Below are 16000 nucleotides of genomic sequence, written 5' to 3'. Positions count from 1 at the left end.
ATGCGCAGGTGTACCTAATGAATTGGTTTTTCTTCAAAGAGGAATACATTCCAACTCCGATTATTGTTCCCACTTTGGTCGATTTGTCATACCTTGGGTGAGACCAACAATACAGCAGACTTTTGTTAACCTCCCCCAATTTTTTGTTTTTCTATAAATTTGTCACATCCCAGAGACAGCCCAGGCATCTTTTGAGTCCTCGATTCGTCACTTCAATTCATCTGTCTGACCATGATGAGCACAAAGAGGAGAGCGTGCTCATTGTTGGCTCCTTTGGATGAATCGGTGATGGTATGGCCCAGTAGTGGTCTCAGCACATTTGCCCGCTCTGGTTGTCAAGGCTCTATGCTAATTAGGAAGAGACGAGGATAGAGTGAAATGAAAAGATCGAGGAGAGAGTGAGCAAAAAAAAAATAGAAGCATTAATGAGCAAGGCAAGGAAAGATGGGATTATTAAAGCAATAACTGGAAAAATAGCCTTCACGTCTCAAGGCTTGAAGCTGTAAACCCGCTTTCATCTCTAAACAAGCAAGGAATGCGGGCCTGTTTCATGCTTGAAATTACTTTTTGAGCTCTTATGGGTTTTTTTTTTTTAGTGGCGTATCAAATAATTATTTGGACATCTCACTGACTGGAGCCGTTCAGTGTGAATCAAAGCACGAGAGTCATGTCCAGGAGCCAAATCAGAATCATTTGATGGCCAGCTGTTCATTTAGTAAGTCATAAAAAAAATACTGGACAAAGCTGCTCATTTTTGTCTGCATCTGGAAATTAAAATCCTGTTTTTATGGATCTCCAGGGGGAAGAACTTTGATTCTCTTTTTTTGTCTCAACGACACTATCAGGAGTCGACAGGTGAATGATATGCCTTTGGTAAGCTATTCTGTTTGAGGTCTTCAAGTCCCCAGTATGAGGACACAGCTTCCAATTCCCTTTTCTTCTCTTCTCTGTGGCACAAGCCTGCTGCAGTGCAGGAAAGCCCAAAGTATTTCCATCTGGAAAATTGTTCATTCGGCATATGTCGATTTCATCAATCGCATCAACTGGCCTTCCGTTGAGCTTGGTGTGTTTTTCGAGCGAATTTTTCCTCTCAGCTGCTTGCAGGCGTGTGATCTGATGTACTTTCTCATCCCGCGAGGGGGCAAGAGGTTATTTTCCCTTTCCAATGTGACCATCTTGTTTGAGGCTTTTTCTCACCTCCTCCATGGGCGCATGCAACACACCGCACGGTCCCTTCAGTGTCCCTCATTTTCTACATCAGCAAGACTGGAAGTGCCAGCTTGCTTCCATGCTCCACTGATTAGAAGTCAAATATTAAAGTGCTGTGTTGTGAGCTCAGCCTAATTGATTCCTTCCGCATGGTGCACACATAAATGGCCTGACAGCAGGCGATACCAGGCTTTGTCAACAATGGGCACGCTGCCCAGGATGGCACCCCGGTGTAGCCCCTCCCCCCCCCCCGAGTGTGCCAACCTGCGGCCCCACATGCACAGAGGCTGCTTGGCAGACTCCCCAGCGGCAGCTCATTGTCGGTGTCATCAGTCGCCTCCTTACTGGCGAGGGAGTGGTTAGCAAGAGTGTATTTGTGCATCATGCAAAAAAAAAAAAAAATTCAGACACCACTTCTCTGATATCATCACAATTCCCGCGCTCTCGCTTGCCCTGTTAACACACCATTAAGATAATTGCTCTAATAGCTTTTAACGATACGCGTTTAACAAGGAGCTAAACAAGCTAAACGTGGATCATCGCTGTCCGCCGTTGTTGAGAAAGGCTAGCTATGGATCCCCCGTCCCTCTCTTGGCTACTTAAGCCATGAATTTATCGGCCATTTTATGTGCATCCTGAATGGACCTGGATCCGTATTTATTTTTAATGCCTGTGATGCAGGCAAGGCAAGACCCCGTGTCACGCCGTGTTCACGGAGGACACACATTCGTCCACGGTCGTCTTCTCATGAATCTGATTGACCTTCTCGCTCAGTGTGACCTACGGTAAATGCTGAAAGGTGCCTATTCATCTCCTGCTGATTGGAACCCTCGCAGAATCTGCTGTTCTGGCTGATGGTCCATTTTCTATAGAAGGGGGGGGTGGGTGTTGTCGAGTTTGTCGCCAAGTACGCTAATTGCACTATTACTGAAACGGAACCACGCTGACATTCATTACGACACGGGGTGATAAACTCGATCAGGCCGTTGCTGTTTTCTATGAAGTGGGAAAATATTGCGAGTGAACACAAATGGAAGGTGGTAAGGAGAGAGCTGGTTGTTATTGGGGGGGGTGGAGTGTTTGTCCGTGTGGAACATTTGGACAAAATCCCAACATGTAGCCTTTTCCAGCCATGAAAATCCTCCGAATTTCATACTCGAACGTTTCATTTCGCTGTGACCAATCAGCAGCACAGCTGTGAAACTCGGGGCGGCTTTGGTTGTCAAGGCCACAGAAAAGTAATCACAATGTCCTCTCCCCTGAGAACCCAACAGGGTTTTCATTTCTACCTCCGTCCTGCCACTTTGCTGCCATAGATCCCGGCTGGGGGTGGGGTGAGGGGGGGGACACGGTCTGACTGGGGGGTCGTGATTGCAACCACAGGAGGGGGTGACAGTTGGCTTCCTCTCTGATAGCAGTCTAATCGAGGTCTAATGGGAGTCCCGAAGACCTCTGCTGTTATGAGGGAAGCTGTAGAGGGACAAAAAGGTGAGAAGAGAATAACAGGCCAGTCAACCATCCCTCTTTCTCTCTTTCATTTCTGTTTGATTTTTGCTGACTTGAGAATCTTTTGACAAGTAAAATGGTGGATGCCACTTAAGCTGCACAAATACTGACTTGTATACACATCACACAAATCTGCTAATTTGGGTTGCCTTTGGCTCTATTTTTTTTAACTAAATGAATATTTATTCGAACATTAGAAAGCAGACAACCCTTTGGAAACAACCAATAAGAAGCATCCGCCGTAAAGGGAGAAGGAATGATTACTAGCTGATCAATCTGAGCGCTCATTAAAAGGCTGCCAAGGTCTCGGCAACCCGATACAACATCAATAGTGTAACAGCCGCAGTCCTACGGGCATGTTTGGCAAGCTGCTGGCAGCTTCACTGTCATTCCGAGGTGGGCAACATGCCAGGGACCCCCTTGGCGGGGCACTTAGGCCTCCCCGCGGTCCCCAAGCACAGGTCAGGACAGACAGATGGGCCGTCTGGGCAGCTATCCCACGGCGAGACCGCAGCGAGATGGATACCGACCTATCGAGACGCCAGCCATGTGCTCTCCCAGTGTGAGGCCCGCTTTGCCAATTGACTGCAGTAGCGAGACCTTTTTGTTTCATTTTGAGGCCCGTCGCAAACTCAAATGCGTCTTTCACATACTACCCGCTGAGCTTCTTAGCTGCTACACGTTGAAAAAAAACAAAAAAAAAAACATCATTAGGTTTTGATACATCTCCCCAAATTCCTGCTGGGAAAGCCACATTGACGGAATCATTCACTGTGGTGATTTTGGAGCAAAGCGCACACACACAGTGGAAATACGCGTAAGCAGCCGAGCGGAAAAAGTCTGTGTAATTTCAGGTCTTCCCTCTGTGCTCCAATCTTAAACCCCCTGTGTGGCTCCAATAGGGGAGGGAGCGAAAACCCCATTAATCCCTTGACAAAAGGTCCCACAGAAAGCTAGCTAGCGATGCAAGGGGTTACAACAGCGAATGGGTGGAGAGCAAAAGTAAAGGTGCTCCCCTTGCCTCCTGAGCCCCAACTCCCAACGGCATCCTTAGACAAGATGAGATAATGCACCCTCCAACTGTCATCACCCCACAAAATAATCCCACACAGCCAATGGCCTTGAAGTAGTCCAAGCTGTTGTCATCAAATAAATTTTCCTCAAATCTCCGGTGATCACTTCCGTGGCTGTTGAACTGTAACTTCCAAACATCTTGGTGATTTCCTCTGTGAATAATTCAGCGGGATAGAAAGCCTTGAATGGATGCTGGGTGTAATCATGGCTAAGCAAAAGCCATTATGAAAAGTCCCTGTTGCAGATGCTAATTAGATTGCGGTCATGATTAAAAAAAACAAAAAAAATAACAGTTAAATTATCTAAGAGCCTAATTATCTAGTAACACGTTCCCAGTATTTAAACTAGCTGGTCATATTTGAGAAAATTAATATCACGATTGAGAGATGTCAACAAATCACAACATGTCTAATTGGTTTTAGCAGGGTGGAAGTCACGCGCATTGACGTCTCTGGGAACTTGCTAAATTGGTCGTAGCAGCGCAACAATGGCGGCTGACTGATTTGTCTGTAATCCATTTGACCGAGATGTGATTCACTGTAGGGGGGCTTTGCTCGTTGTTAGTAAGTGCCAATAAGGAACGGCCATCACTCAGCGGGCTGTCCTGTCCACCAGCTTGCTCGCTTGTTTCAACTGTCAAGCCCCGGCTCAAAGGAGCGAGGCCAGGCCACTGGGCCGCTCTGTCACAGGAACCACAAATAGCTCCTTATCAAAACCACAATAGGACAGAAAAGGCTGAGACATCAGCGGACTGTAAAGCAGCCGATCGACGTGGACGCAAAAAAAAATGCTCTGATGTGAAAACAGTTGCGTGTTTACAAAACGCCATTGACGGGCTCTTCTTTCTTCCTTCTAAATCCGTGGGGGGGGGTTAACCCAAAGTCGGGCACAATCGGGGGTCTGTGTGTGTTTTCTGTGTTCTCTTTTTTGGGGCTCTCTTGGAGCACACCACCGAGTTGCACGGGAGGAGGGGCAAATGTCGCGACCCCTCTTTAGGACCACCACGCTAGCGCTACATGCCACTTGGTTGTCCCGGATACAGCCAAATGACAAGCGTCAATGTCATCGGAGGCGGGGCATAAATTCAACCGGCACAAAAAACATCGTTATATGGGACGTGGCCGCAATCCAAGTACAAATTCACTTTTGTTGGATGAGTGAGTGTGTTCAGTGTGGAGGCGACACAAAAGGCAAATCGGCGGGTGCTTGATGGCCCAACGCTGGGCGCGACAATGCGCACTCTTCATATTCTGCACATTCACAGACAATTAGTCTGACTCTTGTCCTTCTCTTTTGTCAGGGGAAGATTTGACGTCTGATACACAGCATTAGTGCATGTTTTTTTGTGCGTATCACTTTTTGTGTGTTTGGGGGGACATTTATACTCAGCAGAGCGAAGCCGGAGAATCCGTCACAGCTCTTTTGTTCTCTGAGGAACATTTCCTCACTGGTCCTTGATGTCTCTCTAGCTTCTCATCCTCGCCTTTTTATTTGCCAGTAAACTCTTCACCAGGCATCCCATCTCACAGAGTCAGAAGCATTTAAAAGATAATGGACCTTGTAGATCACAGACTTGCCGAGATGGCACACCGGCGTGATTAGTAGTTATTATCTAAGGTCTGGGTGAAGTCCAAGCTCTTCAATTGTTGGGAAGCCTTTCAAAATACAGCAAGACCACTCCAGAGCTTATTATTACACAAAATGGAGGTTCAACTCACTCGTAGTTGTGAATTTCTTCTCAGCTCAAACTGTTCTATTTCTGGAAATCAATGTCCAGTATCTGCCGCAAGAGTCAGAGAGGCACTCAACGCCTACTGGCGAGTTCACATGATTTCTTCTTCTGGCAAGTTAGAAGGAAAAAAATGTCAGGCAAAACTTGAGAACAGTGACTTGGAGACTAAAAATACAGTTGGCTGTTTTCTGATCTGTATCATGCAATCTCTAAATCAAAAAGTGCCTCGTCAAATTTGGTGATTTTTAATTTTGTTTTTCCCCTGCTGGCCATTTTGACTCATGTTGTCAATGTGAATGTTTTTTTTCTCTCTCTTTCTTACAATTGAAGACCTGCCTTTGTTATTACCTTCGCATGTATGAGGTCTATATTTGAATATAATTTATTTCATGAAATTATAACGTTCCCACTCAGTAGAATCGAAACACCCACGCATGACTCTCTCTCTCTCTCTCGCTCTGCTGCGTTCTGCAAAAACCTTTGGCATACACGTATTTTTCTATTGTAACAGCTTCTACTATTCTGGGAAAGATTTATTAGACTGTATCCGCGGAAATTTGCTTTACATTATTACGGTTGCTGGATGTTGCGCAATAAGCACGACTTTGCGCCGAGCTCTAAGCTTTTTTTTATCCAGGCAGGTTTTTATGAATGTACAAATTATATTTTATAATTATGCTGATTTATTTGGAAGCCGCTGCTCTAAGATCACAACAGTTTGATGGACTACCCCAGATTGAGTTCTAAAAGTTGGAGTTGACTTTTTAAAGTTACATTAAACTCTGTCAAGCAGCATTTTACTCTTACTGTGGAGTCATCAGACTCACTGCAGGATTAACAATGCGTTAAGCACCTCATTTGCTCTCATTCCTCACCGATTGCCCAAACAGCACATTCCACATCGCATTAAGGATTAAGAAAAATGGACCCATCGAGGAAAAAAAAAAACACAATCAGTAACTGTTGTACGGCGGCGAATGCCACTCAACGCAACCGTTGACAACTCTGATTCTCACAATTTATTTTAAACTTAGATTGGTAATAGAGAAATGACAAGCAGGTTCTGACAGCTGTAGTAGCGAGCTTATCAGAACCTTAGGCAAATCTAAATGAAATCTCGGCGTTGAAGGGGAGCTCAGCTTTTGCATTTATCTCTGTCATTCTCCAACGTTGCACATTAGGAAGTAAAAGCACATCTTGGAAAAAGACAGGCAAGAAGAGTCAGAAATCAAACTGTTGGTGTATACTCCAAGTATCCCCATAATATAAACTTTTAGTAGCGTAGGAGGCCTACATTTTTTTTCCAAACTTTACAGCAGTAGAGGAAAAGCTGATGATGAAAGATGGCTGTTTAATATTACGCTACAAAAAAAAGGGTTCAATACTGTTTTGACAAGTCCGAATTCATTCTTCCGAGTCCACGGCCAATTTCGCTTTCTCGCTCCCTCTCACGCACAGCAACTGACAGAAGTTTGCCTCATATAAATGTATGCCGTTGCAGAATTTACATCTCAATGCCAACTTTTGTTGGTAAATTGAAGGGTCCTTGGGGATTTCTCACATTCTGTTCCGAGGGAGGCGTGCCAATGGGAACAAAGTCACACTTGAGCAAAGCCCTGCCAGCCTCAATTACCACCAAAAGAATCGGCTCGGTAGCCTTCCGGCAGACAACCTTGTTTTTTTTTTTTTAACTCTCATATTGCTTATTTAATACAAGCAACAAAATATCGATCATTCTGATGTCGAGCAAATCCGATCTTGTGTTTTATCAACGCCTCGAATGTTAATGTCGACTCCATCTGCTACTGAGGTGCTTCCGCTTTGTTCCTTCCTGACTACACGCCTCGAGCTTCGTTCCTTTCTTCAAGCCTTCTCCGTCTTCTTCCCTGCGTCTCTTTTGCTCTCAAAATTCGTTTGCGGGAAAGATTTGGAGCCTGGCCTTTCTCATCCCCGCATACAAGATCCCACCGACGTGATTAGATTGAAACGTGTAATGTGCCTGGACTTGTTTCCCTTCAGTTTGTAACAAACATCTCCCCCCACCATGTTTTTCTCATATTCTAGCTTTCAATCTGTCTCAGGGGGTGGCAGAAGGGATGAATCAGACTTTTATGCCTCGCAACACCCCGTGTGTTTTATTTATAGGGGAACAGTACATTAACGCCTCGGCAAAGTCTTTGGAAGATTTATCAAGCGCTCGCTGCCTGCCTCGCTTGAGTTGGGAAATGTAAAAGCGCCGTTATCGGCCAGTGTGACGAGCCGATCCGGTTCGCGTAGCCACCCGTGCCACGGCGGTCTTGCCATGGCGCCCGTGCTGCGACACTGTTGTCGCTGCATTTATAATTCAGTTTGTTCAATAAAAGATGTGCAAGCGTTAAGTTTTTATCTAGTGATGCGGCGCTCCCGCTGTCTTGAGCCTCTTACAAGCGCATGACTGAAGAGCACAAGTTTCCTTCGCCGGCGGCATCACTTTGCATTAGCGTCCCCTTACGTGATCCGTGTTCCCCGTGCATGCTTTTAGTAGCTCATTCCCTATGATATCATCTTCTGCCCTTTCTACCTTGTTTGCCAGCAAGTGTTAAGATTTTAAAGAGTCTTGCCGGGAGTTACTTATGTTGTTCCCTAGTTTGAATTGAAATAAAATATGTTCTTTTAGAGTGACTCAGCTATTCAACCGAGAGCTGAAACAGGAATGAGAAAGAGAAACAACATGGCTTCCATGTTGACACTCTTTGTCTGCTTGGAGATTTTTATGCAGGCAGATAATAAAGGGAGATGAAAGAGCGTATGCGGGGAGAAAATGGAATAGAAAGGAATATGTGTGAGTTGGAGCTGATGAAAGCCTGAAAATCCAATTAGTCCTTTAGGTATCAAGTGGGTCTCTTGGGAGAAATGTCAGGACATATCCTCAGCCGCAGTATGTCAATAGTCCGATAATTCACATACTCCGCTATTGACGGAACACCAAGTCATGTTGAGCTTCAAATGTTTTCACGGGAACAAATTTGGCACCTTTTTGTCCGCAACGACTCGGAAGATCTATCAAATGGAAACGCTGAACATTGCAAACCACAAATGATGAAAAGCGGACTTGGTCGCAGTGGATCGTTTTAATTCCAGCACACTGAGTTCATTCTTTGTCAGCCGTAGATGCCCTTGAATCCGTTTTCGTCACCGGGTATTTGCTGCTGGTTGCAGCCTTTTAGGGGAGTTTCTTTCTGTTGCCAAGCCTTTTTTTTTTCCTGCGCGGTTTCATAGCCGGTGTTTTTTCTCATGCCAAAAAAGTCAAGGCAATAAAAGCATGGAGAACATTCTAGTCATGTGGTCTGCTTTTCCGTTCTCATTATGGTTATTTTGAATAAACCAAAGTAGATGAAGTGAATGGCAGCCATCCATCCGACATTACTTCTTTATCTTTATAGATTTTTTGGAGCTCTGCTCATCTGTGGCTCGGTGATGTCATCTGAGGTGAATGGCGTGTCTTTTGCCTAGTCATTTGTTAAACCCCGCTATATTTCTGTAACGCAGGAGTCCCACTGGACTCAATTGTTGTTGTTGTCTTCATCTGCAGACAAGAATCGTTCTGACCGCATCCTCCTCGAGGTTACACGCACGCGTGTAACGCAACACGCACGCTTTCCTCTTCCTGACAGCCGAGCGTCTCGGCAGCCATGCTTCAGCTGCCTGCAAAGTGTTTATGATTCTGGTCACTGGGGTGTCTGTCTGCTTTGATTGTGTCATTAGATAAACACATTATTGCGGCGCTTTAGTTCTGCTTGGCAGCTCAATCGATGGCGTGGGGTGCCGCGTTCTGTAATTTGGTTTATTTAGTCGGCTCTGTGGGGTTTTATTCATGTAATAATTGCAACGGTGTTATTGAAGGTCGATGTTTCCTGTAGAGTGTTTAAAAATAACTCACTGCAGAGTGATGCCTTTAATAGATAGGTTTCGGCGAAACTACCGAGATGAGTAATTACTGCACGCTGCCATCATGAAACCTTTGTTGTGAGCCTTTAGTTCATCGTATGGTATTGTGTAAATAGCTAATCATCACAATGTACTCTGTATTATTTTGCTTTGTTTTACTCACTTGTCTACACCCGGCGCTGCAAATGGGAATCTCAATTGCCTTGACTGCTAATTAAAGTTGAATAAAAAAATGGTTAATAATATAAATAGTGTTTTCCTTTTTTTTTTTTTCATGTAATGCTCAAGTCACCCACGTCAAAGTAAATATGTTGCATGAATTTTTTCTTTGCACCTTTCACTTGTAGTGTTGCGTTTACTGACGGTAGTAATATTTTTTCTCGTTTGCACATTTTTAATTAATCTGAGTTTGATTATTTTCGGAATCTTGCTGCTAATTGACCTCTGCCCCCATTTCCATCCTGTCATCCCCTTATCCTTTTGAGTCCACCTCTGCTCCCCATCCCTCCCTCCCTCTCACAGGGTGGTGGGGGCCGAGCTGGCCCCCAGCCCAAGCCCATTAGCCCCCTTCCTTGCAGCCATGTGTTCATCACCAGAGATCATTACACCAAGCCAATGACACCACTCTAATGCATCATTAATGATTGATTAACGAGCTGAGCTCAGCTCAAACGAGCGCATTCGTATGGAAGAGCAGCCCGGAATGGCTGCGTCAGGCTTGCATCTGCTCTTCCTCACCCGTTCTCTGTATACGTGATGCGCATCATTCTCAATCCAGGCCTTGTCTCCTAGGTCGAGGCAGCGGAGCGCAAAAGTGGCTGTGTGACGGAGGTGGAAGTGACCAGCGTCATGGCAGAGCTGCGACTTTCCACCCCTCTTCCACTTCTCCTCCTTCTCCTCATCCTTGGAGGAGTTCTCCCAGCGGCACAGGGTTCCAGTTATCTGTCGGGCTATCGCACGAGGTCTCGCCTCCAGCGGGACCGGCAAATTCGCAACGTTCGACCAAACATCATTCTCATCCTCACAGATGATCAGGATATCGAGCTGGGTAAGAGTCTTATTCTATTTGGGCACTCCATCTGTCCGTGTCCATCTCCCATGCACATGATTATTCTGTCCAGAACCAGAAAGTTGGCCTCGAGCAGCCTCTTGGCACTGTGACAACTGGCTTAGTCAAAGTCATGTGCCTCGCTTTGCCTCCCTCTCCCATGGCTGGCATGAAAAACAGGCCGCCTATGCCGAGCATTGTTAAGGTGCCAAACGCTTGCCTTCTCCCTACCCACTTAGGGTCTTTAGTTGGGATTGGACCAGAGTGGCCGCATAATAGCCCGGGTGACATCTTTTGTCCTCCGTTGATGGCTAGTGAGAAGACTCTCGGTGAAAAGCAGGAATTTATGGTCAAGCATCTGTTTCCCCAAACAATTACCATCAGCTTGAAAAGCCTTTACGACACACGAGTCCAAATGGGTCACACTTAAGCAAAAAAGATTGATTCTTTCACGGCCGCGCACGTCTTCTTCTTCTTCCCGCCATCCGATGTAATGGCTTTATGTTTATTTTTTCACTTTGTACCCTTTTACTCGCTTTTTAGCTCTTCAACTGTTGTCGTGTTTCTTTCATTTGTTTCTGACTCTCACCCCCCCCCTCCCTTCCACCCTCTCTACTGTTTTGTCCCTAGGCTCAATGCAGGCCATGAATAAAACTCGGCAGATCATGGACAAGGGCGGAACCCATTTCACCAACGCTTTCTCCACCACGCCCATGTGCTGCCCGTCGCGCTCCTCCATCCTGACCGGCAAGTACGTCCACAACCACCACACCTACACCAACAACGAGAACTGCTCCTCGCCCTCGTGGCAGGCCCACCACGAACCGCACACCTTCGCCGTGCACCTCAACAACTCGGGCTACAGGACCGGTAAATGTCCAAACAGATTCCAAACATCACATCATTTATTACGTGTAACGATGTGTGTTCTTTCATGTTGATTGACTAGCTTTTTTCGGAAAGTATCTCAACGAATATAACGGCTCCTATGTGCCCCCTGGCTGGAGGGAGTGGGTAGCGCTGGTGAAGAACTCGCGCTTCTACAACTACACACTCTGCCGAAATGGAGTTCGAGAGAAACACAGCAGCGACTATTCAAAGGTACCTTCGAAAATTCAGTTTTGTCGCTCTGACTTTGTGGCTTATTTTATCTCCGTGCCCTACCACAGGATTACCTAACGGACGTCATCACCAACGACAGCGTCAACTACTTCCGAATGTCCAAGCGGATGTATCCCAACCGTCCGGTCATGATGGTTCTGAGCCACGTTGCCCCTCACGGCCCAGAAGACTCGGCCCCGCAGTACAGCTCCGCCTTCCCCAACGCTTCGCAGCACATGTGAGAACTTAAGCGACCTTCCCAACGCACACATCAAGCCCACTCCAGTCTAGGTTTAATTGCCCCTGAAGCTTTTTTTTTTTCTATATGGACTTGCAACTCCATTCAAGCCATCTACTTATGCAGCTCTACTTTATTACCTTATTAATCGTCACTGATGAGCACGGAGATCCATTTTTACATTTTGACACGCACGGCTATAAACTCGCTCGTAAGTCATCTTCACATTGAAGCTTCATTTCATTCCACCAATAATTCAATAATCACATATGGGTGATCTCTTCCTCCACTTGCCGGGATGTTGTTGGCAGCCGAGCCTCTCGTGAGTGCGGCTCCGATTTATTTGGCTGACGTGTCGTTCGCACCGTCGGCGCCGCTGTAACGAGTCCTGCTAATTTGTTCCATTTTGTCAGGAGAGATGTGAATGTTGTCAAGCTAATGATGACAGACTCATATCGTCCGACACAGCAGAGCGCCGTTGTCTTTTCGACGCCTCGTGCTCCTTCCTGACTGGCCGACCCATACCGCTGGCTAATAGAAGGTCCGCAATGGGCCTCAAGGGAGAATTCTCAGACCAGTAATTAGACTGTGTTTTGCACCCCCCCCCCTCCCTTCTTGATGAATCTAATCCCCCCCCTAGCATCATTAACCTGTGCCACGCAGGCTATAGGCGCTGAATATTTCTAAATTCAGCCCCAGTGTCTTCTTGCAAACTTTTAATTGCTCTTCTTCCATACATTTCCATCCCTTGGGTCATTTTTCAGTCTGCGTCTGTTTTTCTGTCTGCATCTCCCGCCTGTCCTCAATGAGCGCCAGTGATTTCCTGTTGTCCTCTGTTGATGGACCTTCCCACCTTGGCACCTTGTTCACACTACATTTCATTTGCTACTGTGAATCCAAGCGCACAACTTCCGCCTTTATTTCAGTTTCATCGATCCCATTTAAGAGATTAAATTCATTTGCTTCCAGAATGGCCTTGATTTAGTGTTGTTTATTTCCAAATAATGAAACATCCATGTGCTTTGGAGAGGATATTGATCAAACTGTGCAAGCGCATTGATTGTGCTGCTTTGCATTTTACATGTCTGGCAGTTTAGCATTGCATTAACATTTTTCCCGTTACTTTGCAAAGAAATAGGTCAGCAGAAATCGACAAAGGTCATTACTGAAAAGTTTCCATGCTGTAGAGCGCAACATGAGGTCAAAGATAATCCATCCACAAAATCTAGCTCAGGTTCTCTTGTATATTCAAATGTTAATGACTTCAAGTAAGATTGCATTAGGAAGTGGAGAGAGAGTTTTGCCGAAGGCTGGGTAAGGTCATATAAATAACCAACGTCTATGATATCACGGCCGGACATTGTAAATGACTGTTGCCATGGTAGCGAGGAGCTCCATCGATGGCGGGCTATTCTTTGCTGTAAGTGCATTCAGTTCGCCACCTTTTGATGTCGGTTGTCATCTCGCAAGATATGTGGAGGTGTCTTCATCCAAAAGCACCTATCATTTAAGCAGTATTGAATTTCTGAAATTCCACTGTAATATCATTTCCAGTTGAAGATCAAATATGACAGAAAGTAGCTCTCCATCTTTTCCATCTCAGAAAATATTCTCTTCTCCTTCCAGAACGCCAAGCTACAACTACGCTCCGAACCCGGACAAACACTGGATCCTCCGCTACACGGGGCCGATGAGGCCCGTGCACATGCAGTTCACCAACATGCTGCAGCGCAGGAGGATGCAGACCTTGCTGTCTGTGGATGACAGCATGGAGAAGGTAGGAGGGCAAGCACACAGCCTCTCTACGCTTTGGCAAAGACACACCGTACATGCGTCAGCGCACCCGCAGAGAAGAAAAGCAGACCTTGAGACTTATTAATACATTCACCGGCGCACTTCAGTTTTGGGTTCAAACTTGTGCTGCAAAGCATTTCTTTTCATCCCTTTTAGCTGTATAATGTTTTGGTGGAGACGGGCGAATTGGACAACACCTACATCGTCTACACGTCGGATCACGGCTACCATATTGGCCAGTTTGGGCTCGTGAAGGGCAAATCCATGCCTTATGAGTTTGACATTCGCGTTCCTTTCTATGTACGAGGGCCCAATGTGGAGCAAGGTGCCATGTGAGTGACAGATTTTTTTTATTCATACAACTTGATATGACGTAATGCTGGGTGATTTTGAGCTCCTCTGAAATTCCAAAGCCAGGTAATGTTTTGCATTTGTTGCCATGTAGTAACCCCCATATGGTCCTGAACATTGACTTAGCACCAACTCTGCTGGACATGGCCGGTGTTGATATACCTGCAGACATGGATGGAAAGTCCATCCTCAAGCTGCTCGACACTGACAAACCAGTGAACAGGTGATTGTTTATTTTTATCCCTGTATCAAAAGTTTAAAATGAGGTTTGAAAAAGTATGTTTGATTTAAGTATTATTTATTTATTTATTTTATTTACACTTGAATGCTTACAATGTTTGTTCTCCCTTTTAACAGGTTCAATTTGAACAGGAAAGGGAAAATGTGGAGAGACTCCTTCCTTGTCGAACGAGGGTAAGTCTCAATGCTACTTTAATTACGACATGTTTTTAAATGCGGCGTTGTCCTCTGCTGACACCAGCCTCGTCGTCCCTGACTTCCTTGCTATGTTTCAATTCTTTGTTCCTACAGAAAGCCTCTGCACAAGAGGGCCGATGGGAAGGAAATGGCTCAGGAAGAGAACTTCCTGCCCAAATACCAGCGAGTGAGGGAGCTGTGCCAGAAGGCAGAGTACCAGACTTCCTGTCAACAGCCGGGACAGGTATCTGTCACACATATTGGTCATTGTACTGATAAGATTTGATGATGATGCGCATTAATAAAGCAATTAGTCTTTTTGCTTTTACGTGAATATCAACATTCCGTTTCCCACTAGAAGTGGCAGTGCGTGGAGGACCCTTCTGGCAAGCTGAGGCTTCATAAGTGCAAAGGCATGGCCAGTCTCTATGCCCCCCGGATGCAGGCCCTGATGGCCAGCGGTGGTCCCCAGCTGTCGCTTTCGTCCACTGCAGACGGCTGCGACTGCGGCAACATAGGCTTTAAAACAGCCGTCTTGAAGCGAAAGAAACTGCTCACTAAGAAAAGTAAGCTTTTTTAAAAATTACTCACTATTATATAGTTATTAATAAATCCGTTTTTTTTATTGAGATTTATGTTTTTTAGTTTCAATGTCCTTGCAAATCCATATAATATGGGATATTATTTGCAACAAGGTTTTGAAGGGTCATGAAAATAGAAAAATGGACCTCTGCTGCCATCAAGTGGTCAAAACGAGATATGTCGTTTTTCCTGATAGCATCGTTGTCAAGTCACAATAAATAGAAAATGAAATAAGTGGCTCGGCTCTATAAAAGCTGGGAAACACTGCACTCATGTGGAGGTCTTGCATATCACCGTAAAAAAAATATTTTTTTAAATCATCTTAAATTAGGATATGCAGTGTAAGCACATTTTTATTTTTTTCTCAAAAATAACAGATTGTTTTCTCATCATAATCAAAGCTCTCCGTCTTGTCCTTCCCAGAGATCAAATCCATCAAGTCTGCCTCTAGGCAGCGTTGGGCTCGCTCAGTGTCCTTTGAGCTGGATGGAGATATGTACGCTGTGGATCTTGAAGAGTCCCACCATCCCGCAGTGTCCCACAACACCACTTGGTCTTCGGACAGAAGCAGAGGAGCATGGCACGAGGAGGATGATGACGAGTTCAGCGGGATAGGCGTCACAGCTAGGCCCACCACTGACAACAGTGTGACTTCGCCTGCTGCTCTCAAGGTCACATACAGGTTTGTATGGACATCTAAAAATATCACATCATTCACATGAATTGACACCTTTGGCGTTTTATCACGACAGATGCTCCATTCTAATGAATGACACCGTAAAATGCGACGGTGGCCTCTATAAGTCTCTGCAGGCATGGAAAGACCACAAAATGCACATTGAGCATGAGGTATGGTTTTGATTGGATTCTTATGAGACTTTCTACCTTGCTTAACTTGGCTGTGTGTGTTGTTGCTAGATTGAAACCTTGCAGACAAAGATAAAGAACCTGCGTGAGGTCAAAGGACACCTGAAACAAGTACGACCAGAGGAATGTCAGTGTAACGCTCCCAAGTGAGTAT

At 45.5% G+C, this 16000-nt stretch overlaps 1 protein-coding gene across 7 annotated transcripts in view; it reads left to right on the top strand.

Annotated features, from left to right (window-relative positions):
* Window positions 1-16000, top strand: part of sulf2a (sulfatase 2a) — a 31819-nt gene that overhangs the window by 12692 nt on the left and 3127 nt on the right. For all 7 annotated transcript variants that reach the window (XM_049733903.1, XM_049733902.1, XM_049733908.1 and 4 more), the window contains 13 exons: window positions 10241-10496; window positions 11127-11366; window positions 11446-11597; window positions 11666-11835; window positions 13462-13612; window positions 13786-13961; window positions 14075-14203; window positions 14338-14394; window positions 14512-14641; window positions 14756-14963; window positions 15403-15661; window positions 15732-15828; window positions 15898-15992. In XM_049733903.1, coding sequence (XP_049589860.1) covers window positions 10241-10496; window positions 11127-11366; window positions 11446-11597; window positions 11666-11835; window positions 13462-13612; window positions 13786-13961; window positions 14075-14203; window positions 14338-14394; window positions 14512-14641; window positions 14756-14963; window positions 15403-15661; window positions 15732-15828; window positions 15898-15992 — 2120 coding nt within the window. The remainder of the gene's footprint in view (window positions 1-10240; window positions 10497-11126; window positions 11367-11445; window positions 11598-11665; window positions 11836-13461; window positions 13613-13785; window positions 13962-14074; window positions 14204-14337; window positions 14395-14511; window positions 14642-14755; window positions 14964-15402; window positions 15662-15731; window positions 15829-15897; window positions 15993-16000) is intronic.

This window comes from Syngnathus scovelli, chromosome 11, assembly GCF_024217435.2.
Source record: "Syngnathus scovelli strain Florida chromosome 11, RoL_Ssco_1.2, whole genome shotgun sequence".
NCBI classification, from domain to species: Eukaryota; Metazoa; Chordata; class Actinopteri; order Syngnathiformes; family Syngnathidae; genus Syngnathus; species Syngnathus scovelli.
The sequence above is the reverse complement of the archived record's forward strand: the minus strand, read 5'-3'. Positions and strand labels throughout refer to the sequence as shown.